This window comes from Mustela nivalis, assembly GCF_964662115.1.
Source record: "Mustela nivalis genome assembly, chromosome: 7".
In the NCBI taxonomy this organism is placed as follows: domain Eukaryota; kingdom Metazoa; phylum Chordata; class Mammalia; order Carnivora; family Mustelidae; genus Mustela; species Mustela nivalis.
Window position 1 is genome coordinate 68252511 of NC_139026.1, and position 26936 is coordinate 68279446.

The window sequence follows — 26936 nt, forward strand, 5'->3', positions numbered from 1 at the left end:
TCCATGTTGCATCACCATTTCCTCATATCAGGGAGATCATATGATAGTTGTCTTTCTCTGCTTGACTTATTTCGCTAAGCATGATACGCTCTAGTTCCATCCATGTTGTCGCAAATGGCAAGACTTCATTTCTTTTGATGGCTGCATAGTATTCCATTGTGTATATATACCACATCTTCTTGATCCATTCATCTGTGGATGGACATCTAGGTTCTTTCCATAGTTTGGCTATTGTGGACATTGCTGCTATAAACATTCGGGTGCATGTGCCCCTTTGGATCACTACGTTTGTATCTTTAGGGTAAATACCCAATAGTGCAATTGCTGGGTCATAGGGCAGTTCTATTTTCAACATTCTGAGGAACCTCCATGCTATTTTCCAGAGTGGCTGTACCAGCTTGCATTCCCACCAACAGTGTAGGAGGGTTCCCCTTTCTCCACATCCTCGCCAGCATCTGTCATTTCCTGACTTGTTGATTTTAGCCATTCTGACTGGTGCGAGGTGATATCTCATTGTGGTTTTGATTTGTATTTCCCTGATGCCGAGTGATATGGAGCACTTTTTCATGTGTCTGTTGGCCATCTGGATGTCTTCTTTGCAGAAATGTCTGTTCATGTCCTCTGCCCATTTCTTGATTGGATTATTTGTTCTTTGGGTGTTGAGTTTTCTAAGTTCTTTATAGATTCTGGACACTAGTCCTTTATCTGATATGTCGTTTGCAAATATCTTCTCCCATTCTGTCAGTTGTCTTTTGATTTTGTTAACTGTTTCCTTTGCTGTGCCAAAGCTTTTGATCTTGATGAAATCCCAATAGTTCATTTTTTCCCTTGCTTCCCTTGCCTTTGGCGTTGTTCCTAGGAAGATGTTGCTGCGGCAGAGGTCGAAGAGGTTGCTGCCTGTGTTCTCCTCAAGGATTTTGATGGATTCCTTTCGCACATTGAGGTCCTTCATCCATTTTGAGTCTATTTTTGTGTGTGGTGTAAGGAAATGGTCCAATTTCATTTTTCTACATGTGGCTGTCCAATTTTCCCAGCACCATTTATTGAAGAGTCTGTCTTTTTTCCATTGGACATTCTTTCCTGCTTTGTCGAAGATGAGTTGACCATAGATTTGAGGGTCTATTTCTGGGCTCTCTATTCTGTTCCATTGATCTATGTGTCTGTTTTTGTGCCAGTACCATGCTGTCTTGATGATGACAGCTTTGTAATAGAGCTTGAATTCTGGAATTGTGATGCCACCAACGTTGGCTTTCTTTTTCAATATCCCTTTGGCTATTCGAGGTCTTTTCTGGTTCCATATAAATTTTAGCATTATTTGTTCCATTTCTTTGAAAAAGATGGATGGTACTTTGATAGGAATTGCATTAAATGTGTAGATTGCTTTAGGTAGCATAGACATTTTCACAATATTTATTCTTCCAATCCAGGAGCATGGAACATTTTTCCATTTCTTTGTGTCTTCCTCAATTTCTTTCATGAGTACTTTATAGTTTTCTGAGTATAGATTCTGTGTCTCTTTGGTTAGGTTTATTCCTAGGTATCTTATGGTTTTGGATGCAATTGTAAATGGGATTGACTCCTTAATATCTCTTTCTTCTGTCTTGCTGTTGGTGTAGAGAAATGCAACTGATTTCTGTGCATTGATTTTATATCCTGACACTTTACTGAATTTCTGTATAAGTTCTAGCAGTTTTGGAGTGGAGTCTTTTGGGTTTTCCACATATAGTATCATATCATCTGCGAAGAGTGATAATTTGACTTCTTCTTTGCCGATTTGGATGCCTTTAATGTCCTTTTGTTGTCTGATTGCTGAGGCTAGGACCTCTAGTACTATGTTGAATAGCAGTGGTGATAATGGACATCCCTGCCGTGTTCCTGACCTTAGTGGAAAAGCTTTCAGTTTTTCTCCATTGAGAATGATATTTGCGGTGGGTTTTTCATAGATGGCTTTGATGATATTGAGGTATGTGCCCTTTATCCCTACACTTTGAAGAGTTTTGATCAGGAAGGGATGCTGTACTTTGTCAAATGCTTTTTCAGCATCTATTGAAAGTATCATATGGTTCTTGTTCTTTCTTTTATTGATGTGTTGTATCACATTGACTGATTTGCGGATGTTGAACCAACCTTGCACCCCTGGGATAAATCCCGCTTGGTCGTGGTGAATAATCTTTTTAATGTACTGTTGAATCCTATTGGCTAGTATTTTGTTGAGTATTTTCGCATCTGTGTTCATCAAGGATATCGGTCTATAGCTCTCTTTTTTGGTGGGATCCTTGTCTGGTTTTGGGATCAAGGTGATGCTGGCCTCATAAAATGAGTTTGGAAGTTTTCCTTCCATTTCTATTTTTTGGAACAGTTTCAGAATAGGAATTAGTTCTTCTTTAAATGTTTGGTAGAATTCCCCCGGGAAGCCATCTGGCCCTGGGCTTTTGTTTGTTTGGAGATTTTTAATGACTGTTTCAATCTCCTTACTGGTTATGGGTCTGTTCAGGCTTTCTATTTCTTCCTGGTTCAGTTGTGGTAGTTTATATGTTTCTAGGAATGCATCCATTTCTTCCAGATTGTCAAATTTATTGCCGTAGAGTTGCTCATAGTATGTTCTTATAATAGTTTGTATTTCTTTGGTGTTAGTTGTGATCTCTCCTCTTGCATTCATGATTTTATTTATTTGGGTCCTTTCTCTTTTCTTTTTGATAAGTCGGGCCAGGGGTTTATCAATTTTATTAATTCTTTCAAAGAACCAGCTCCTACTTTCGTTGATTTTTTCTATTGTTTTTTTGGTTTCTATTTCATTGATTTCTGCTCTGATCTTTATGATTTCTCTTCTCCTGCTGGGCTTAGGGTTTCTTTCTTGTTCTTTCTCCAGCTCCTTTAGGTGTAGGGTTAGGTTGTGTACCTGAGACCTTTCTTGTTTCTTGAGAAAGGCTTGTACCGCTATATATTTTCCTCTCAGGACTGCCTTTATTGTGTCCCACAGATTTTGAACTGTTGTATTTTCATTATCATTTGTTTCCATGATTTTTTTCAATTCTTCTTTAATTTCCCGGTTGACCCATTCATTCTTTAGAAGGATACTGTTTAGTCTCCATGTATTGGGGTTCTTTCCAAACTTCCTTTTGTGGTTGAGTTCTAGCTTTAGAGCATTGTGGTCTGAAAATATGCAGGGAATGATCCCAATCTTTTGATACCGGTTGAGTCCTGATTTAGGACCGAGGATGTGATCTATTCTGGAGAATGTTCCATGTGCACTAGAGAAGAATGTGTATTCTGTTGCTTTGGGATGAAATATTCTGAATATATCTGTGATGTCCATCTGGTCCAGTGTGTCGTTTAAGGCCTTTATTTCCTTGCTGATCTTTTGCTTGGATGACCTGTCCATTTCAGTGAGGGGAGTGTTAAAGTCCCCTACTATTATTGTATTGTTGTTGATGTGTTTCTTTGATTTTGTTATTAATTGGTTTATATAGTTGGCTGCTCCCACGTTGGGGGCATAGATATTTAAAATTGTTAAATCTTCTTGTTGGACAGACCCTTTGAGTATGATATAGTGTCCTTCCTCATCTCTTATTATAGTCTTTGGCTTAAAATCTAATTGATCTGATATAAGGATTGCCACTCCTGCTTTCTTCTGATGTCCATTAGCATGGTAAATTCTTTTCCACCCCCTCACTTTAAATCTGGAGGTGTCTTCGGGCTTAAAATGAGTTTCTTGGAGGCAACATATAGATGGGTTTTGTTTTTTTATCCATTCTGATACCCTGTGTCTTTTGACAGGGGCATTTAGCCCATTCACATTCAGGGTAACTATTGAGAGATATGAATTTAGTGCCATTGTATTGCCTGTAAGGTGACTGTTATTGTATATGGTCTCTGTTCCTTTCTGATCTACCACTTGTAGGCTCTCTCTTTGCTTACAGGACCCCTTTCAATATTTCCTGTAGAGCTGGTTTGGTATTTGCAAATTCTTTCAGTTGTTGTTTGTCCTGGAAGCTTTTAATCTCTCCTTCTATTTTCAATGATAGCCTAGCTGGATATAGTATTCTGGGCTGCATGTTTTTCTCGTTTAGTGCTCTAAAAATATCATGCCAGCTCTTTCTGGCCTGCCAGGTCTCTGTGGATAAGTCAGCTGCCAATCTAATATTTTTACCATTGTATGTTACAGACTTCTTTTCCCGGGCTGCTTTCAGGATTTTCTCTTTGTCACTGAGACTTGTAAATTTTACTATTAGGTGACGGGGTGTGGGCCTATTCTTATTGATTTTGAGGGGCGTTCTCTGAACCTCCTGAATTTTGATGCTCGTTCCCTTTGCCATATTGGGGAAATTCTCCCCAATAATTCTCTCCAGTATACCTTCTGCTCCCCTCTCTCTTTCTTCTTCTTCTGGAATCCCAATTATTCTAATGTTGTTTCGTCTTATGGTGTCACTTAATTCTCGAATTCTCCCCTCGTGGTCCAGTAGCTGTTTGTCCCTCTTTTGCTCAGCTTCTTTATTCTCTGCCATTTGGTGTTCTATATCACTAATTCTTTCTTCTGCCTCATTTATCCTAGCAGTTAGAGCCTCCATTTTTGATTGCACCTCATTAATAGCTTTTTTGATTTCAACTTGGTTAGATTTTAGTTCTTTTATTTCTCCAGAAAGGGCTTTTCTATCTCTCGAGAGGGTTTCTCTAATATCTTCCATGCCTTTTTCGAGCCCGGCTAGAACCTTGAGAATTGTCATTCTGAACTCTAGATCTGACATATTACCGATGTCTGTATTGATTAGGTCCCTAGCCTTCGGTACTGCCTCTTGTTCTTTTTTTTGCGTTGAATTTTTACGTCTTGTCATTTTGGCCAGATAAGAGTAAATGAAGGGGCAAGTAAAATACTAAAAGGGTGGCAACAACCCCAGAAAAATATGCTTTAACTAAATTAGAAGAGATCCAAAATCGTGAGTGGGGAGAAAGGGGATAAAAAGAGGTTCAAAAAGAAAGAAAAAAAAAAAAAAGAAAAGAAAAAAAAATTTTTTAAAAAAAGAAAACACCTGAGAAAAATGTAAAAAAGAAAAAATATATATATTAGATAAACTAGTAAAAAATCGTTAAAAAAGAAAATGGTAACAGTTAAAAAAAAAAAAAATTTTTACCCGAAGGCGAGAAGAAAAAGAAAAAAAAAAAAATGAAAAAGAAAAAAATTAAATTAACTGCAAGACTAAAAAAAAATCACAGGAAAAAAGCCATGAGTTCCGTGCTTGGCTTTCTCCTCCTCTGGAATTCTGCTGCTCTCCTTGGTATTGAAACCGCACTCCTTGGTAGGTGAACTTGTTCTCGGCTGGATTTCTTGTTGATCTTCTGGGGGAGGGGCCTGTTGTAGTGATTCTCACGTGTCTTTGCCCCAGGCGGAATTACAGCACCCTTACCCGGGGCCGGGGTGAGTAATCCGCTCGGGTTTGCTTTCAGGAGCTTTTGTTCCCTGAGCGCTTTCCGTTGAGTTCCGGAGGACGGGAATACAAATGGCGGCCTCCTGGTCTCAGGCCCGGAGGAGCCGAGAGCCCAGGGCCCCACTCCTCAGTGTGCCCTCAGAGAACAGCGCCCAGTTATTCCCGTCTGCCTGACCTCCGGCCGCGCTCCGAGCTCACCGAGCCTGCGATCGGTTCAAGGTCACCCCAGCTGTGAGCTTACTGTCGGCTCTGTTTCTGTAGCCGGCTTTCCCGTTCCAATACCCGCAAGCTCTGCGACACTCAGACACCCCTGATCCTTCTGTGACCCTGCGGGACCTGAGGCCACGCTGACCCCGCGTGGGCTTCGCCCCGGTTTAGCCTCTGGAGCTATGTCCCTCAGCGGAACAGACTTTTAAAAGTCCTGATTTCGAGCGCGGTTGCTCCGCCGCTTGCCGGGAGCCGGCCCCTCCCCCCGGGGTCTATCTTCCCGTCGCTTTGGATTCACTTCTCCGCCGGTCCTACCTTTCAGAGAGAAGAAATATTTTAAAAGCTTTTGAGTTATTTGGAAGATACAAGCTAAATCTAGAAGCTGGCAAAAGTGTAAAGACAAAATCAAAGAAAGATTAAACAAACACTTAAAATATAATGCAACTTTTCTGAATGTGCTATATGAAAACCATTCATTTAAGAATTGTGAAGTATTTTAGAAGTACCTCATTTAAAAACCCATTTCTAGATTATAAATGCACATTCCAAAATAATGTTTAAAAAGGAAAAAAATGAGATTTATCACAGTGCAGAACATTCCTTAACTGGCTTCACAAAGGATCAAAAAGTGCTACATGGTTTGTGCCAAACAAGGAACAAATCTGGAATAATGATCAGTGACAGTCTATCACTAGGCACCAATATAAACAGAAACATACTAAAAGGATAGAAATGCATTCTACTATCCCAAAAAGACCACATCCATGAAAGAAGATAGGAGAAACTGTTCTTCCTTCATGTAAGAGTAAAGTCATTCTTCCTACTTTTTGACTTCTTTATTTCTTCCTTACATTTCTCAATAAAAGGCCCTTCCAAAAGCTCAAATTATATCATAATCATGATCACTATACTATTTCTCCTTCCAGCATTATCACGTTACCTGCGAAGAGCTTTTGCATTTCATTTCTTTTCTGAAAAGCCTTAACAAGTGTACTGAGCATTTATATATCTCCTTTTTAATTAGCATGAAGAATTCATTCAAAGGTACTAACTCTTGAATTAAACTACACAACCAATCACTAACAGCTGTGAACCTAAAACAATTCTAATGTCCTTCTGTATGTAGTCCAATGCAAATGAGATGAGAAATTGAGTCTATGTATATATGAAAACATGCATAAAACTATGAAAAAAAAATTCTTTGCCTTTACCTCCGTGCATGTGGGAAGGAAAAAGAATAAGTGAGTGAGGGCTATCTGGGTGGTGCAGTCAGTTAAGCCGACTCTTGGTTTGGTTCAGGTCACGATCTCAAAATCATGAGACTGAGTCCCCTGTGAGGCTCTGTACTCAGCAAGGAGTCTGCTTCACATTCTTTTCTTTTTTTTTTTTTTTAAAGATTATTTATTTATTTATTTATTTGACAGACAGAGATCACAAGTAGGCAGAGAGGAGGAAGCAGGCTCCCTGCTGAGCAGAGAGCCCAATGTGGGGCTCAATCCCAGGACCCTGGGATCATGACCTGAGCCAAAGGCAGAGGCTTTAACCTACTGAGCCACCCAGGTGACCCTCTGCTTCAGATTCTCTTTCCCTCTTCCTCTCTCCCTCCCCTCTGCATGCTCTCTCTGCCAATATCTAGGAATCAATAAATATTGTTCAAATTCAATAAATTTAGAACTGGCAATATAGTCATGGTCTGGTGATTACTTCCATTTTACGTATGTATAATGAAAAATATATACTAACATAACTATACATATATAAAATATACAGAGAAAGAATATATAATAAATACTGTATAGAAAGAGATTATATCGGGCACCTGGGTGGCTCAGTGGGTTAAGCCTCTGCCTTCAGCTGGGGTCACGATCTCAGGGTCCTGGGATCGAGCCCCATATTGGCTCTCTGCTCAGCGGGGAGCCTGCTTTCTCCTCTCTCGTTGCCTGCCTCTCTGCCTATGATCTCTCTGTCAAATACATACATACATACATACATACATACATACATAAATATGAGACTATGTGGAAAAAATAAGCAAATATACTCTCAGCAAGTAATTATCAGACCTAAACAATGACTAAAAGAGAACACTTCTAAAATGAGGGGCTGAGGGGAAGGGAGAAATAAAAGACTACTGCTTTTCATCATCAGTTTTTCTGCTACTTGATGTTACCACATCTATGTATCACTATGAAGTTCTTATTTTAAATAGTTTCTTCAAGATAACTCTCTGCAAAGTATCCCATTACTGACTCTATAACTATTGACTTGGCATCTTTCTACATTATCTTCAGTTTGGATTATACTGACTTCTATCTATAGGCAACACTCTGCAATATTTTCTTCCATCACTTTATGTATGTGCTATCTATAATGCAACAATTAAGTCCCTAGTCTACCTGAACAAGGACTACAATTTCCGGTTCTATTTATTATTCATAGCCACTTGCAGAGTAGTCTGCAAAAAAAAAGAAAAAAAAAAAAAAGGAACTTGCAGATTTGACATCTTAACAATTCACTGAAAACTTGAAAATTTTTCTAAAAAAAGGAGAAACTAGCAATGAATATAAGACAATTTAATACAATAAAAATGAGGTTTTGTTCTTCCATTTTTATTGAGATATAGTTGACATAAAACATTGTGTAAGTTTAAGGTACACGATATATTGACTAGATGCACTTAATATATGTTGCAACATGATTACATTCACAACACTAACACAGTGTCACGTAATTACCATTTCTTCTTGTGTTAAGAATATTTATGATCTGCTCTCAGCAAATTCCAGGTAGAGAACACAGTATTAATAACTATAATCACTATTCTGTATGTTAGATTCCCAGAACTTATCATAAAACTGGAAGTTTGTATTCTTTGACCAACATCTCCCTCCCCCACGTAGCCCCTACTCTTCTGAGTTCAGCCTTCTCAAATTTCACATGTAAGTGAAATAATAATCCAATTGTTTTTCTCTGTCTTATTTCATTTAGTACAATGCCCTCAAGGCCATCTATGTTGTGACAGATGGCAGGATGTCCTTCCTTCTCATAACTAAATAATATCAAACACACACCCCACTTTTTTTTTTAAGGTTTCAATTTATTTATTTGACAGAAAGAGAGACTGAGAGAGGGAACACAAGCAGAGGAAGTGGGGGAGGGAGAAGCAGGCTTCCCACTGAGCAAGGAGCCCAATGCAGTGCTCAGTCCCAAGACCCTAAGACCATAACCTGAGCTGAAGGCAGACGCTTAATGACTGAGCTACCCAGGCACTCCCCACTTAGGTTGTTTCCATTTTTTGTTGTGGTAAATAATGCTGCAGTGAACAGAAGAGTACAGATATCTCTTCAATACCATGTTTCCTTTTCTTTTGAAAAAAAAAAAAAATATATATATATATATATACACACACCCACACACATATACACATTCACACACACATACATGTATATATCCAGAAGTGTGATTGCTGGATCACATGAGAGTTCTAATTTTTTTTTTTGAAGATTTTATTTATTTATTTATTTGACAGACAGAGATCACAAGCAGGCAGAGAGGCAGGCAGAGAGAGAGAGGAGGAAGCAGGCTCCCTGCTGAGCAGAGAGCCCGATGCGGGACTCGATCCCAGGACCCTGAGATCATGACCTGAGCCCAAGGCAGAGGCTTAACCCTCTGAGCCACCCAGGCGCCCGGGAGTTCTAATTTTTTAAGGGACCTACATATATATTCCATACTGGCTATATCAATTTACATCCCTAGCCATTAGTACAATAGGGTTTCCCTTTTTTCCACACCTTCACCAACATTTGGTATCCCTTGCCTTCTGGGTGGTAACTATTTCTAGCAGGTGAGAGGCAACAGCTCCTTGTGGCTTCGATTTGCACTAATCTTTCCACAATTAGTTATACTGAGCATCTTTTCACTTGTCCACTGATGATTTGTATGTCTTCCTTGGAAAGACATCTATTCAGGTTCTCTGCCCATTTTTTAATCAAATTATTTGGGATATTTTGGTGTTGAGTTGTGTAAGTTTTTTATATATTTTATATAACCCTTATTAGATATATCACTTGCAAATACCTTCTCCCATTCAGTAGGTTGCCTTTTCATTTTGTTGATGGTTTCCTTCATTGCGCAAAAGCTTTTTATTTTGGTGGTCTCAAAAGTTTATTTCTGCTTTTATTTCCCTTTCCAAAGAGACATATCAAGAAAAATAGTGCTAAGATCAATGTCGAAGAAATGCCCATGTTTTCCTTAAGCAGTTTTATGATTTCAGGTCCACATTTATGACTAATCCATTCTGAGTTTATTTTTGTGTGTGACTTAAGCCAGTGGTCCAGTTTCATTCTTTTGCATACAGCTGTCCCATTTTCCCAGCATCATTTATTAGAGACTGTCTTTTCCCCATTGCATATTCTTGCCTCCTTTGTCACAGCTGAATTTACCATATAAGCATGGGCTTATATGGACTCTCTATCCCATTCCATTGATTTATATGTCTACTTTTGTCCTGATATCATACTGTTTTGATTACTGTAGCTTATTGTATATCCTGAAATCTGAGACTGTGTTATCTTCACCTTTGGTCTTGCTCAAGACTCTTGGTTATTCAGGGACTTTTGTGGGTCCATACAAATTTTAGGATGCTTCTTTCTAGTTCTGTGAAAAATGCTGTTGGTATTTTATAGGGATTATATTCAATCTGTACTTTGTTTTGGGTAGTATGAACACTTTAACAATATTAATTCTTCCAATCCTCTATTTATTTTTAAATTGAGTTGTCTGGGATTTTTTATCATTGAGTTGTATGAATTCTTTATATATTTTGGATACTAACCTCTGACCCGAAGTTTGCAAATATTTTCTCCCATTCTGTAGACTGCCCTTTCCTTTTGTCAATGGTTTTCTTTGCTGTGCTATAGCTTTATAGTTTGGTATAGTCCCACCTGTTTATTTTTGCTTTTGTTGCCTTTGCTATTGGTATTGAATCCAAAAATCATTGCCAAAACTCACGTCAAAGAGCTTACTGCCTATGTTTTCTTCTAATTTTGTTTTGTTAATGTGATACATCATTCTGACTGATTTTTATGTTGGACCATACTTGCATTCCTGAAATAAATACCATTTGATCTGACATGATCCTTTTAATGTACTGTTGAATTTGATTAAGTAATATTTTGTTGAAGACTTTCTGGGTTTTTCTTGTAATAGAGTTCTAGTTTTATACCACTGTGATCAGAAAGGGTGCCTGATAGGACTTCAGTATTTTAACATTTGTTGAGACTTGTCTTTTGCTCTAACATATGATCTGTTCTGGAGAATGTTTCATATGTGCTTGAGAAGAATCTGTATTCTGCTTCTTTTGGATGCAACGTTCAGTAAACATCTGCTAAACCCATCCAGTCTAACATATAGTTTATATTCAGTGTTTCCTTACTGATTTTCTGACTGATCCATTTATTGTTGGAAATGGTATATTGAAGTCTCCTATTGCTATACTGCCATCTGTTTCTCCCTTCAGTTCTGTTAATATGTGCTTTATATACTTAGGTATTCCTATCTTAGGTGCATAAACTAAGATGCGTAAATTTAGGTGCATAAACAAATGTTATATCTTCTTGATGAACTGACCCCTTTATCATTAGAAATGAAATTTTTATGTTCAAAGTTATTGATAAGTTCATATACTGAAACAATCACTTACCTTTAAGAGCTTCACAGTGCTTTTTAATTGCTACAGGAGTTAAATGCAGAAAATTGGGGATCTAAAATAGAGAAATTTAAAGGATAAATTCACCTACTACCTCAAAAACATAAAATAAAAATTTCATAAAACTAAATCCTAAGCACAACAAACCTTGTAATAAATAAAATCTAGTTTTTACAATATTAATTCTATGTCACATGTGTTATGAATTCAATAAATGAATTCTGGGAAATATAGATTCATGATGTATCTTATGATGACTGGCCGTTGTGGGGGGAAAAAATGCTGTTCTTATAGTACTCTTCCTGCCAAAAATCTACAGGTACACATATTTTAGTTATAAAACTAAAAGCACTCAAGGACACAGATTATTGTTTAATCATCTTAATTTCCCTGGAATACAAAAAGACATACAAATTATTCAAGGTTCTACAGTCTTAACACTTTGGTTAACATCCTTCTAGACATCTCTTTAAAAAACAGATACATGTATATGACTTTACATAAATGGATTCATACTGTTCTAGAAACTGCTTTTTTTTTTTTTTGTCTATGTTTTTTTTTTTCCCCCAAGGGAAAACCATTTTATAAACATATATTTTTATCCCCAGGGGTACAGGTCTGTGAATCACCAGGTTTACATACTTCACAGCACTCACCAAAGCACATACCCTCCCCAATGTCCATAGTCCCACCCCCCTTCTCCCAAACCCTCTCCCCCCAGCAACCCTCAGTAGAAACTGCTTTTTAAAGATTTACTTATTTGAGACAGAGAGAACGTGCACATGTGTGCACACAGCTGGGAGGGGCAGAGGGAGAGGGAGAAGAATCTCAAGCCGACTCCGCATTGAGTGCGAAGCCCAATGTGGGGCTCGATCGCACGACCTTGAAATCATGACCTCACCCAAAATCAGGAGTCACTCAACCACTGTGCTATCCAAACACCCCTAAACTAAGTTCCCTTCTTTCATTTAAAGAAATGATCAATTTCTTCAATGTTTGTTTTCTTTTATCCCTTGAAACATTCAGATTTCCAAATTTCATTTACCCCTCTCTAGCAGCAGTCAACTCCTTCTCCATATTACCATCTCATTTTTTAACCACCATCTTTTAGCAATTTATTTTTTGTTTTTCGGTTTTTCAATACTAAACATATATATATGCGATGCATATAAAAGTAGCATATAAAAGTAGCATACATATGCTAAGTGAAGTACGTCAGAAAAAGAAAATACCATATGATTTCACTTACATGTGGAATCTAAAAACATAATGAACAAAAAGCCGAAACAGACCCTTAAATTCAGAGAACAAACTGGTGGCTGGAGGGGAAGGGACATGGAGGGATGGGAGAAATGGGTGAAGAGGAGTGGGAGATAAAGGCTTCCAGTTATGGAGTAAGTAAATCATAGGGACAAAAGGTAGAGCATAGAAAATATAGTCAATGATATTGTAATAGGGCTGTATGGTGACAGATGCTAGCTACATTTGTAGTGAGCACCGTATAGCACAAAAACTTGTGAAACCACTACGTTGTATACCTGAAACTAATGTAAAATTGTGTGTTAACTATACTTCCAATTAAAAAAAAGAAGAAAAAGATTCTCATAGAGTGGAAAACACAGTTTATGACAATTTTACCGTATATAACATGAACCATCTAAGATATGCCTTCTCAGGCAAAACATATTCATATTTTCTTTAAAAAGGTTATAGTTCATGGCACCTGGGTGGCTCAGTTGGTTAAGTGTGTGTGTTCGGCTCAGGTCATCCTGGGATTGAGCCCTGCATTGGGCTCCCTGCTCAGTGGGGAGTCTTCTTTTCCTTCTGCTCCTCCCCTCCCCCTGCTCATGCTCCCTCTATCTTGCAAAAATAAATAAATAAAATCTTCAAAAAAAAGCTTATAGTTCATAAATCATTATAGATGCTACCAACTGAAGCATTGAATATGACATATTTTGCTTCACGAAATAAAGAAGTTGAAGGACTATAACAATATTAAATGATATTCTACTTTTCTGGGCAGAAAGTTTTAGAATCTCTTTAAAAGTAGATTTCAAGGGTGCCTGGGTGGCTCCATGGGTTAAGCCGCTGCCGTCGGCTCGGCTCATGATCTCAGGGTTCTGGGATTGAACTCTGCATTGGGCTCTCTGCTCGGTGGAGAGCCTGCTTTCCCCTTTGTCTCTGCCTGCCTCTCTGCCTACTTGTGCTCTCTCTCTCTGTGTCAAAAATAAATAAAAATCTTTAAAAGTAGATTTCAGGGACACCTCAGTGGCTCAGCTGTTTAGGCGCCTGTGTTCAGCTAAGGTCATGATCCCCGTGATCAAGCCCTGCACCCTCTGCCTCTTGCCCCGTTGGTGTTCTCTTGTGTGCATGGTTCCTCACCCTCTCTCTCTCAAATAAATAAATAAAATCTTACCAAAAAAAAAAAAGTAAATTTCAGTCACAATTCTCAATCTCAAATTAGGTCATTTCATTTTTCTGAGTTCCACTTGAAAGATATAGGTAGAAAAAATACAATAGAAAAGAAAAAGCCAGAAAGGAAGCCATAGGATCAACTGGTTATATTCTTAAATGCTCAGGACTCTTTGAGTCTTCTCTACCATGGACAATCAGAATGTATCATCCATTATTACCTGAAAAAAAGTTTAAACTAAAATACAATACCTGCTGCTACATACTGAACCCTCAAGTACAAGGCAGTGTAGGAGTGGGAAGAGGACCAGCATTTCTTTAGAAATAATTCTTAGCCAATGAATCAGCAATTGACCTTACCTTTAATAGTTCTAGATTTCCCTCCTTTGCCATGGGCACCCCCCTTTTTACTGGATAGCCCATTCGAATGGGAAGAGGTACAGCAGAAGGTTTAAATGGTGCTGCTACAGGATAAACACTAGGCCAATCTTGGTCAACAGTCATTTTCTCTGTCCTAGGAGGTAGTGCCTATAGAACATAAAATGGTTTAGTATTTTAAATATGAATATGATCTTTAATTTTAAAGCAAAAAACCTACAAAAAAGAAACACAAGCAGAATTGCAACTGATGTAAAATCTGACCTCTCATAAAGCTGCTGCTATTCAAATGAAAAACACCAAATCTACCTAATATTTTTGCACTGTTTCTGCAAAGCTTCTGGTAAGGATCTTCTTTAATAGCACACTTCCTTCACTAAAAATTTCTGTGGATTTAGACTTTTAGCAAATTTTTTACATTTTGTTGAAGAGTAACAATGTATTTTGAAATACAGATCTTCCTCAACTTATGATGAGTTTATTGGATACTCTGTTTAAGTTGAAAACACCATAAGTTAAAAATGCTTTTAATACACCTAACCTACCAAACAGCATACCTTAGCCTAGCCTGCCTTAAATGTGCTCAGAACACTTACATTAGCTTACATTTGAGCAAAATCTTCTAAAACAAAGCCTATTTTATAATAAAGTGTTGAATATGTCATATAATTTATTGAATACTGTACTGAAAGTTACAAAAAAAAAAAAGAATAGTTATAAGGTACAGACTGGTTGTTAAGTATATTGGTTATTTATCCTCATGACTCTGTGGCTATACCTAACTGACACTGCCCAGCATCGCACAAGCTCATACCGCATAATGCTAGCCTAGGAAATGATCAAAATTCAAAATTCCTAGAACAGTTTCTACTGAATGTGTACTGCTTTCTCACCACTATAAAGTTGAAAAATTATAAGCTGAACCAGTGTAAGGTGGTGAATGTTTCCCAAGTTAAAATAGTTTTCAGAACTTTATTGATGGAAGTCAGTACAGGAGAAGACACTGATAACTGAGAACTAGAGGAAATAAGAAATAAATAATATGAACTTAGAAATAAGTAAGTAGGTTAAACTAACTGAATACATATATAATGAGAGATTATAAGTCTCCTAGTTTCAGAGAACAGCTATGTGACAGTTTAGTCAATCACATTAACATACACGTATTTTTTAAAAAACTGTATTCATTAGAAGGGGACGGCTGGCATATAAAAGTAGGGTTTTAAAGAAGCAAAATCTGGCAATGCCCAATAATGCAATACCAAAACTAGGGTAGTGTACGCCTTGGAAGAAGGTAATATTCCTGTGAAAATAACTACTCTAGATAATTATAATTTGGTACCAGTTAACTTCCATCTAATAATTTGTCTCTGTTCTGACTCCATCCTCAACAAGTGACCTTAGGATTCGGATTCTTTTATAGACTTGCCTACAGCGTAAGACCAAACTGGTGAGATTAATACACACATCCCAGGCTTCATAATTATTAAAAGCACCATCAAAAATAATTCTATATTCTAGTTTATATACCTATTTCCCAGGAATATGTGAGTCTATTTCTCAAAGAGGATCCATTTCTTGGGGTACTGACAAAAACCAGTCAAAGAATAGAGCCAAAGCTCTGGCAGTCACCAAGTACGCATCCCCTTGTGAAGCCTTCTCGGGCAGCATTCTTCTGCCTGATCATCAATATCTGCCTCACTTTAGAACTTCAGAGATCATAAAGATAATATGTAGTAGAGCACATTGTTTACCTTTCTTCTCAGTGGTCTTTCATATCTGGGTGTTCTGCCTGCTGTACCTAAAAGACAACACAGTAGTTACAGAGAACTGAGTATGTACAGTTGTTCAACAGTGATCATGATCCCAAAACTCTGAGATTATTTCAGGTATTCATGAAAATGAAATAATAATCCATTTTCTTTTTTTTTTTTTTAATAATCCATTTTCTGTAAGCTCTGGGACTAAATCATCTTAATGAAAAGTCAGAAATAGTTAAGAAAAGTCCAGTTACTATTTTTTTTTTTAAAGATTTTGTTTATTTATTTATTTGACAGACAGAGATCCCAAGTAGGCAGAGAGGCAGGCAGAGAGAGAGGTGGAAGCAGATGGGTATGGGGTTTGAATCCAGGCTCTGTTTTTTTGTGTTCTGGAGAAAATCTATCTAACATCTCTGAGCTTCAGTTTCATGGAAAATGGAACCGTAAGATCTTCCTCAGAGCTGTTGTGATTTAAGTAGTTGTGTTGCAGAAGGCAGAGTATAAATGGTGGTCATGGGGCCTCTGGGTGGCTCAGTGGGTTAAGCCTCTGCCTTTGGCTCAGGTCATGATCCCAGGGCCCTGGGATTGAGTCCCGCATCTGGCTCTCTGCTCAGCACGGAGCCTGCTTCCCTCTCTCTCTGCCTGCTTCTCTGCCTACTTGTGATCTCTCTCTGCTAAATAAATAAATAAAATCTTAAAATAAATAAATGGTGGTCATTGGAATTAAGCTCATGGTCAATACAGCTGTGATTTTTGTACTCTCCAGTTTGTATGTTCTAGGACAGTGAATTAATTACAAGACCTATACCATACAAATTTAGGGACAAAAGAATTATGAATCTTTACAGAATTACTTTATATTCAGGGATCTCTCGGTTTCTGAGCAGGAAGTTGAGACTCCTGTCCTCACCCTGCCCTCCTGTGTTTTCTTTTTGTCTTACTATCTCCCTAAGACGTTAGTGGACAGACATGACCAGAGTTAGAGGACCTAGAAAAATACTTACTGTTTTCCCAGACATCAAGTACAGTAAGGTTCCTTCTGAATTAAAAGAACTCATTTGCAATCCTGTCAGCAGGCAATAATATGTTTCATGCAGTGTAAACAGTAACACATGTACCTAGGAGTCACTAAGAATTACATAATTTTTCAGTTGGAAGAATTCTTAAAAGTGCAGTTGCTCACTTAGGATAAAAACTTTTTGTTCAGCTTTCTTACCAAATTATGGCCCTGCAAATTATAGCCAATGCTGCGTGGAATAATTTTAAGTATTAAGGATTTTTATAATGGGGTTTTATTATATCTAAAATCCAGATTAATCCAGTGACTTTCTGTCAGAGAGCTACTTTTAGTTAAAACTTCTTCAAAACGTCTTAGTTAATAGCAAAATTCTTAATTCTTAATTATGCAAATTTCTTAAGCAAATTCTTAATTAAGCAGAATTGTTAATTAAGCAATATTCTTAATGTTAACTCTCCAGCAAACTGGAGAGAGTGGGTATGGAGAGAGGGTGAGACTCCCGAAGGCTTAACTTTCTGTATTTCCATACTTTTTTACAGCAGAATGCAGATTTTTAAAAAATACAATATTTTTTAAATCAGCAAAACCTTCACATTTTTATTTTCATGAAAAAAAGAAGACATGGTAAGTCTTTGATTTATATCTTCCAGTTGTTTAGAACATGGATATTTACAATTTGTACTAGAGTTCCCAAAATTATTGTTAGCTTATAATTTAGTATGGAAAAATGTTATCACAAGCATCATCTCCTTCAAATTAATTGAACTCATCCCCATACCCTAACCACCTTCTTGATAGTTTCCTTGACACAGCATTGCTACAGATAGGGTCCACATATGCCAAGGAAACATTCAGTGTCAGGGTAGCTTCCAGGCTCATTCAAAGTGTGTGCCTTTATTTCTTCCCTTGCATCCTTAATATTTAAGATGTTTGGAAATACAGCATTAATTGTGGTAGATTTCATCCCTACATCCAATCATCAGCAAACGCTGTATGCTTTACCTTCAACTCTTTTAACAGCTTCCCAGCTGCTCCCATGGGCTCGGATTTCACTCTTTCCTCCTTACAGCCTAGTCGCCACCCAGTAATAATCAAACTTCAAGGCTGACTTTATTCTCTCCTCTCATTTTTATTATTGAATAAATTAATTTTCCCTGCAATATGAGCAGGGTTTTTTCCCCCCCTGTTGTCATGACATTATATGCTTTGATCCACCCAAGTGAGGTGTTGTTTTTTGTTTTAAAGATTTTATTTATTTATCTGAGAGAGAGAGAGTGAGAGAGCATGAGAGGGGAAGAGGTCAGAGGGAGAAGCAGACTCCCCGCATAGCTAGGAGCCCAATGCGGGACTCCACCCGGGGACTCGGGATCATGACTTGAGCCGAAGGCAGTGGCTTAACCAGCTGAGCCACCCAGGTGCCTAAGAGAATTTTTTTTTGAAGAGTAAGTCTGATCAATCTGATCAAGGCATGTCTGTCTGTCCCTTTATCACTCACAATAAAATTGGGTCCTCACAAGGGTGATTTGCTTGTTTCATTTGCTGGGTACTTCAATTTCAACTCCTATCACTCTCTCCCGGGCTCCCTGGACTCCATTCACACCAGCCGCCTCTGCTTTGCTTTACACACATTGACTCTGCTCCCATTTCAGGCTCTGCCTTTGCAGTACTCTAAGCCTAGAACATTCTTTCCCAGATCTCTCTGTACTAATGCTCTCCCTTTTCATTCAGATCTCTGGTCAATTATCCCTTCTCAGAGGTCTTAACCTAAATCCTAAATCCCATATATAGTAGTACCCCCTTCACTCACTGTCCCTTTATCCGTGCTTTCACATAACACTAGATATATTTTTAAGATGCATTTTATATAATCATATATTTGTCAATTGTCAGTCTTCCATCATTAAAAGAGAAATCGCCAAGAGTAGGGACTTTGTTCTTACTACTGGATTGGAAGGGTGTAGGACAACACCTGACACAAAACTAGGCATTTACCAATCATGTGAATGAATCTTTCATTTACATTCCTAAGCACTTTTTGCTTCACTTAGTTTTCCTCTCTTTTACTACTATTACAATTGCACCCAGGCTTTTAAGCAAAGATGCTTTTTATAAGTGGATACATGTTAATCATCATTACGAGGGATTGCTATAGGGGTCACTGTTTATTTATTTTAAATGTTTTATTTGACAGGGCGGGTGAGAGAGCACAAGCAGACAGAGTAGTAGAGGGAGAGGCAGAAGCGGGGAGCCTGATGTGGGTCTCAATTCCAGGACCCTGAGATCATGACCTGAGTTGATGGCAGATGCTTAATCATCTGAGCCACCCAGGCACCTCAGGGGTCACTGTGTTTAACACATAGGGAAAGTGGACACTTCAAGCAAGTCCCAAAGTGAATCCTACCAAGAGTCTCTGTGCGCAGAAAAAGCAGCTGGGGAGGAGATGGGATCAAGGGCAGAGCTCATAGGAAGAGAGGGAATGAGGTTTTGTTTAGGGGTCCTGAATCGGACTGGTGCTGTCAGTGTAATTAATCCCATTCTGTAGTCTCACGGACCAGCTTATCCCCCACCCTGCCACCTCCCCCAAGCAGTAAAAATACATTTTACACTTTACAGTTCTAGACTTATTAAACAATTAAAGACTTTTTCTTAGCAAATCAAACTTCAAGGCTGACTTTATTCTCTCCTCTCATTTTTATTATTGAATAAATTAATTTTCCCTGCAATATGAGCAGGGTTTTTTCCCCCCCTGTTGTCATGACATTATATGCTTTGATCCAGGTGATTATTTTCTTGCAATGGAGGGTGGGTAGAGAAAAAAAAAAAAATCCCATGCTGGGATGATGCATGTGGATGAGCTCGCTGAAATACTTTTTCCTTTTTGCCTTACAGTCTCTTTGCCCACGTCCAGTTCAGAGGATGCTAATATAAACCTTGCCCACCTCTCTCAGCCCATCTTTCTTACTCAGACAGTTCCCCAGCAGCTTTCTGATGGGCACACACTCTTCCGTTTCCAGGACAAACTGTGCCACGGCCTTCCGTCCTGGCAACTGGCCCCGCACGATCTCACTTTTGACACTGTCCAGGACTACTCCTCTGATGTCTTTGGGCTTACCTGGCACCCCAAAGATGATAAACAGGCCCAGTCAGTCATCTCCTATCAAGTGACAGAATTCTTCAAGCTTATCAAATCGACTTCTCTTCCTGGAAGACCCCCCTGCCCTGGATTCTGGAGGGGACATGTCACAGGGCTGAGATGCCACAGGAGGGAGGGAAGACATCTGCAGAGTTTGCACTGCCAGCTGAAGCCTGATCTGTTTGTCGGCTCCCCAGAAAGTCCAAATCCAGTCTGCCCCGAACAGTACAGCTTGGTGCTTGGTCATCTTGGTGGTGGTGAGCCATTCATCCACTCCCTTGTCTTGGCAGAAAGTGATGAAGTGGATTAAGAAGATCTCGTTCAGAGTGTTGGAAGCTGGGCACAGATTGCTCAGAGGATCTTCGAATCCAAGATACTCCCTCACTTTCGGAGCTGCATGGACTATAGCCTCGCTGACAACCTCACAGATGCTGGAATCCTCTTTGCTGTCCTTCGGAGGCAACTGTTGCGATGAGTTTTGCCCCATATTTCCTCTGCACCTGATCAATACTGCTTCCGGAGATCGAACGTATGAAGCTCATGCAGAATGACTTCTTCGGAGAAGTTTTACGGTGTTTTACAGTGAAGTCATGTCTGGTAATGCAGTCCCAGTTTTCTGACTCAGCATTGACGTGGCGTAGCTGAGCACATAGACACACAGCTAAACAAACATGCCCGGTCTCTCTGTTTGCCAATGAGGTGTGTTGTATTCACACATTCCTGCTGGTTTATTAAGTTAGAGATGATTAACTCTCACCAAAACATCTGTTCTTCTCTAGCGATGTTCACTCCACTTCTAATATTGGGCAATCTCTTCCAAGATAGGTTTCCGCTTTTCAAATTTTACTTAAAGACAGTATTTAGTTCTTTAAAGGAATATACATCTCCTTCTAAAAAAAACTTCTTCAACTTTGATGGCGAGTCATTTCCCTTTGCTTTTCTAATAACCCCTCTACTAGGATTCCTTACGCCCCACCCAGTCCAGCTGCCTATTTCCTTTTGTACAGAAATTCCTCAGAGCCCTCAAATTTCTACCTGTCGATATATGCTATAACCCTCCCCCATGAAATTTATGGGAGTTTGCAAATGATAAAGCATCTGTGTCACTGTTCTAATAGGTCAGAAATAAAGCCTACTGGGTATTCTGCACAAAGGAAAATAAAGTCACAGAGCATAAAAACAGGAGACAATTATCAACTGACTTTATTTCTTTTCATATGTTAAAACCAGCAGTGCACAATGTTTTGTAAATAAAATATATCTCATCAAAAAAATATTTAACTTTATCACATATCATCAGTTATGTTACACTGCCCTGAATAAAGAATATTTGGCATCTCTAACAGTCTTCTGGCATATTTTTTTTAACCAGGTTTGAATAAGAAATTGTTTTTCAAATGGTGACATATGTTCACATTAAAAAAAATACTAGTATGTAAGAGTCCAATACAGTTACCAGACAATGAATAGTAGAGAGTAAAGGATTATTATTAGCATCAGATCATTTTAGTCACGAATAAACAGTAATTTGGTATTATAGGCCCTTGCTGAAAAGCTTGGTAACCTGCTAAGAACTTGCAAGATCACACCACTGATATTCAAATAGAATTTATAAGCAAATCCATGGGCACATACTGAACTGCCTCTCCCCACACCAATTTGTGACGTGTCTTTACCATGTTGGCTATCGTGGGAAGTGTAGTAGTGAATAAAAAATAGGTTATTTTTTCGACTACCCCTAAAAATAATGATAAACACAGTAAGTTTTTGCCACCGCTATTTCCTTTAGAAATAAATGTCATCTGGGCCCTGTGCTAAAAACATGAATTACGTTTTCTCATCAATATATAGCCATTCTAAAACTCATTGTGCAGCCTCAGCGTTACTGAACTCTGAGACGAAATGTTCAGATGCATATTCAGCTTAACATAACAAAATCCCATCCACTGATAGCCTGAGAAATATACAATTAATAACAGTAGGTAGATGGTTAGTATTTTGATGTCATGAGATACTCAGCAAGAAGGAAAATAAGCAGCTTAATACTGTGAAGGTTTTTGTTTGGGTCTGATTTCTTCAGAAATTTCTACAAATTTGGGGGGGAACTTCTGAATTCATTTGAGTTAATAGTATTCAAATGTCCCTGGTGTTCTTCCTTTTGAGGCTAAAGGATCCAAGATGAAGGCTGAAACTTTCAACTCTTCAACAATTAACTGGGTGATGTGTCATCAGAGAAGGGGCATTTCATATACCCTAATTTAGTTGGGATGATCAATATTAACTCATTTTTAATATCATTAAAATTCAGCTTGGAGAAGGAGAGATCATCCCAACCTTTCGAGGACCACTTGGTATATGACTGTTTGGAGCACTGCATTTGCTTTTCATCATCTCCTGTATGTCACAAAATAAAAGTTCTATTTTCTATGTACTAAATATATACACGTATTTAGAAAAATATATAAAATAGGACAAGAGGTGGCAAGTGGAGGTGGCCGCTGGCATTTAGCAGGCACGTGGAACACTTGAGGAAATTCCACATACGGATTTTGAAAGCATGTGATGTCCTATGCTGACAGCTACAGTGTTGTCACACTGACGTGACGAGATCATCCACGCACTGCTTCCTGATCCCCAAATCCTGGGTACTGTTGAATGGGAACGTGAAACGCTACAGTAAAACACTCATATTAAATGCAACACTTTAAATATATCACAGATTTTTACATTAAATAGAGGACAGACCACTACACTCTCATTCACCAGTGTCTCATTTTTCATGGCGTCTTCGGAATAGGCACACGCTGTCCCCCGCAACCCAGGCCTCCGTGTCCATTTCCGAGAAGGTGGAATGATCAATTGTATATAATCTGTTGTTTGTTCTAGATTCTTTGAGTTGTTTGAAAAATCAGGTGGAGGAAAGCCAAGGGGCTCCTCATGTTCGTCCAAGTGCTCAGATTAAACATTGGAGTCCTCGTCAGTGATGCTGGCACTGGGGAAACGGGCGGCAAAATCCCGAAACATGTCGTCCTCCTTTAACTTGCGCTGGAAAACAAGGGGATGGGGTCATGAAACAGGAAGCAGGAGCTCGGCACGACACACGCTCCGTTAAAACATGCAGTCCTTTGGGGTTATTTTAAATATCTTTTTAGAATAACATTTTTATTTTAAACTTCTTCTCATTTTTAAAGATTTTATTTTTAAGTAATCTCTACCCCCAACGTAGGGCTCGAAGTCACAACCCCATCAAGAATCGCACGCTCCACCAACGGAGCCAGCCAGGTGCCCCTGTAGAATAACATTTTAACTTCGTTTTACAGACTTACCGTTAGATTGTTGATGCCTTCGGTGAACACCCGTATCTGTCTCACTGTGTCTTCTGAATCCTCCATCTGTAAAGAACACACCCATCATGTGACCTACTCGGTTGCATCATTTCAAAGAAAGGACAGCAAAATGAGAAGTCGAAGAAGAAATAATGCAAGTGATATGAAACGGGCTGGGAGCAACAGAACACTTCTGGGGATACCTCCTTTCGTTACAGCAACCAGAGGCTAAGAATGAGCCAAAATGTCCCTTTACTGGCACCTCTAGCCTAATGCTCTGATATTGACAATGACATCAAAGGATTGGTGACTAGGGGGCAATACTCAAATCCAGGACTTTGCATTGAAAAAGACTACATGAGCTGTGTATTTCCACTTGACTTAATACACAGATTTCCATAACCCAGAGACAGTATAACATCAGTGAGCAGCCCAGCCTGGCAGCTTGGAAGCCCAGGTCTTCAAGCTGCTCTTCTATCTCAGGTGAGTTACTCAGCCTCTCCGTGCCTTGGTTTTCTTCCCCCTACACTGAGGATGACAAGGCTCTGTCAGTGAAAGCTGACATACGTTAACTGCTGAGGATAGTGCCTGGGACATAGCAAGCAACTGGGAAGCTATTGACTATTATTTTCTTATTATATTTTCAGATATTAGAGAAAAAACTGATTAGTAGACACAGTGCATCAAGTTTCCATTTAGTGTTTCATGGCTGGAGGAACTTGAAAGAAAACAGGCATGTCCTATTGCCTTTACCTGCTCCAACCAGTCCAAATCATCTTCGTCATACAGACGCGTGTCCAATCCAGGTTTAAATCCCTTCTTAGAGGTACTTCCTGATGGATGTCCCAGTTCCATAGGACAAATATATTTTTCCCTATCTTCCTGTCTCTTCCTTCTCAGTTTCCAAAAATTGCCGAAGGTAAGTTTCCTTGGCTTTAAAAGAAAAGCAGACATCCAGGGATTTAATAAAACTCATATGGCAGAAATTGAGAATATGCATGATTCAAATATTCACTCCATTTACAGAGAAAAGCAATTGGATGATTAAATTGGTGTGACAAAAATAAAAGCACCCTGTGTGTGTATGATTGATGTGCCCAAATATAATAAATGATCCAGATTATGAATCTCAGAAGATTAAGCTTGTTCTACTTATTCACCCCAATTAGCTGCGCAGTCACGGTGATACGCAAAAAAATGCCAAGAGCCTTAGTTTTTGATTAAACAGGACTTAATGCAATGATATTTCTCAGGGATGAATCCAGTTTTGCAAGGTTTTCCCATCTCAGATCAGGAAAAGAGAATGGTCCTAACTGTGTTTTCTTTTCAGGGGAAGCTAGGATTATCCTGTATGCCGGCTATGCTTCCATAACAGAACTGAGGTTGCTAAAGGAATCCTCGCTTGTTTGGAGAGAGAATTTCTAATGATACTTGGAAGAGAAACTCCATCTGAGTCACTGCATAGTCCCTGAGACTATCAGTTCAGCAGACGGTGATCAGGCTGATGGTGAGAATTTAAATAGAACAGAGTCTTTGAGAAGTTTCAAATCTGGCAGATCTCTTAAGAGAGAAAGGGAGCTAATGAGAAAGTGTCAGGCAGGTAGAGGAGGTAAAAGAGAGAGAGAGAAATTAGTACAAATAAAGAAATTAGTACAAATTTGCAGAAGAGCTGATAAACTCTATCTCCACATTAAGTTGGTTGAGATAACAGACTCATAAGAGTTCACAGAGAAATGATTAAAAAGAAGAAAATGTAATCTGAATTTGGTATGACCCATGAATCTGGGTATACCCAGAAACAGCCATTCTCTGTTGGTCTACCTTGAGTCATTTCTTAAGTATCTTTTTCTAACTTGCAAGATTGGTTCACTGCAAGCCAGACAAGTTGAATCTGTGTGAGAAATCTTCCTCTTCTGCTGGATTTATCCATAGAACAACTGCAATCAATGTTTGAGCCCAAGTCATGGACTCTGCATTGGCAATACATTGACTGCATCCCAACGTCATCCTCTTCATCACTGTTAACTCTAATAGAATAAATGTGAGCAAAGGTTCCCCCAGAAAGACACTTGCAAAAATGCATTTTCTTAATTACTCTTAAAGATGCACAGACCATTAACCCATCCACAAGACTCAGGAAACTCCAGAAAATGGGACAGTCAGGTCAAAACCAAGCCCCAGCTTTAGTTTTTGCTTTAACCAGTTATTAGAAGACAGAAGCCTAAACCAACCTTCACTTTGGCCTTGGCTGTCAGGAGTACATAATCTGGTAACTCCATGGCATCACGCTTTTGGTGCTGGGCCTCGGCCCCGATCAGAAGGTTGAAATGAGTAGCCAAATGTCTTCGCAAGAGGGTCTTACTTGGTGGGATGTTCAATAGCTGAGCCATTGTTTCTACATTAAAACGAGGTTCTAGAACCTATAAAAAAAAAAAGTCATTTAAGGCACTGTGTATCATGCATGTCTGCCCTGCGCTTTGTAATTGGCAAAGTTCCGTCATTTAGTCATCACCAATGATCCCGCAAAAGCCCAGAGAGACCGAGCATGGACTTTGATTTTCAAGCTATAGATCTTTATTTTGCCTAAGCCAGTGAGAAGTAGAGCCGTTCCCAACATCCATGCATTCCAAAGTTAGGGCTTGTAGCTCCCCAAAGTGGAGCCTTTGGAAGGCGACTCCTTATATCACTGTGCAGAAATAGAATCTGGATGTGGCAGGTGTTTCACGCCTTTGGTGCTGCGCCTCACATGAGAACCAGTGGCCAGATGGTCACATAAGATAAGAGACAATGGATTGAAATCTGATCTAACCCTACATGATACAAATACATGATGGGGAAAAATACTCGGAAAGTAAAGACTCCCTAGAAATGGTTACAGGAGGGCTCAGTTTGATGGTGCTAGGATTATGACAAGCAAACTGATAATGTCCTAACTCATTTGACTGATGGAAACAAAATGAGAAGTCAGTTTTTCAATTAAAAGAGAGTTTTACCATGAGCCCACCATGGACACCACTGCCTCTGAGATTGGGGGCATATTCTGCCAAGTCCACGGAGCGCAGCCACTCCATCACCCGGTGATTGGTCCACTGCTGAACTTCGGACGGGGTGACGCTGTTCTGTGAGAACAAACAACCACCAGGAGCTTCAGTCATGAGAGACTGTGGGCTCTGAGAAACACACAGAGGGTTTTGGAGGGGAGGGGGGTAGGGGGTTGGGTGAGCCTGGTGGTGGGTATTAAGGAGGGCACGTATTGCATGGAACACTGGGTGTGGTGCATAAACAATGAAATCTGGAACATTTTATTTTTTATGAAAAAAGTAAAACAAAATAAAAGGAGCGTTAGTCCATTGACTGTGGGATCCCAAACACTCAAACTGCACCTTCTACAAAGTCTGCCTTCTAGAGCACAATTCCCTCGACATCCCACTAAGTATTTACAGAAAAGGTGAAAAGGGGTCTGCTAATCTCAGTTTTGTTTTGAGGCATCCGTGCCAGTGTTCCAAGCTTTTTTCACAAACTCATGAAGCAGTGCTTTAGGAAAACAAGTCTCTAGAGTGATATTTAACTCT

At 39.0% G+C, this 26936-nt stretch overlaps 2 protein-coding genes and 1 pseudogene across 9 annotated transcripts in view; all 3 read right to left on the reverse strand.

Annotated features, from left to right (window-relative positions):
* The window catches only part of LOC309868534 (small ribosomal subunit protein mS35-like), a 46893-nt gene extending 30971 nt beyond the window's left edge, over window positions 1-15922 (reverse strand). The window contains exons 1-3 of the mRNA XM_082738454.1: window positions 15882-15922; window positions 14110-14277; window positions 11332-11392 (exon numbers count right to left, since the gene is read on the reverse strand). Coding sequence (XP_082594580.1) covers window positions 11332-11392; window positions 14110-14253 — 205 coding nt within the window. The 5' untranslated portion in view covers window positions 14254-14277; window positions 15882-15922. The remainder of the gene's footprint in view (window positions 1-11331; window positions 11393-14109; window positions 14278-15881) is intronic.
* Window positions 15923-19759: 3837 nt separating this feature from the next.
* Window positions 19760-20922, reverse strand: LOC309868533 (rab15 effector protein pseudogene; annotated as a pseudogene). Its single transcript has one exon. The product of its transcript is annotated as a rab15 effector protein pseudogene (transcript).
* Window positions 20923-21219: 297 nt separating this feature from the next.
* LOC309868514 (liprin-beta-1-like) overlaps window positions 21220-26936 on the reverse strand; it is a 78050-nt gene continuing 72333 nt past the window's right edge. For all 7 annotated transcript variants that reach the window (XM_082738435.1, XM_082738434.1, XM_082738433.1 and 4 more), the window contains 5 exons: window positions 26358-26483; window positions 25596-25784; window positions 24118-24297; window positions 23365-23430; window positions 21220-23083 (listed from right to left, as the gene is read on the reverse strand). In XM_082738435.1, the coding sequence (XP_082594561.1) occupies window positions 22997-23083; window positions 23365-23430; window positions 24118-24297; window positions 25596-25784; window positions 26358-26483 (648 nt within the window). In that variant the 3' untranslated portion in view covers window positions 21220-22996. The remainder of the gene's footprint in view (window positions 23084-23364; window positions 23431-24117; window positions 24298-25595; window positions 25785-26357; window positions 26484-26936) is intronic.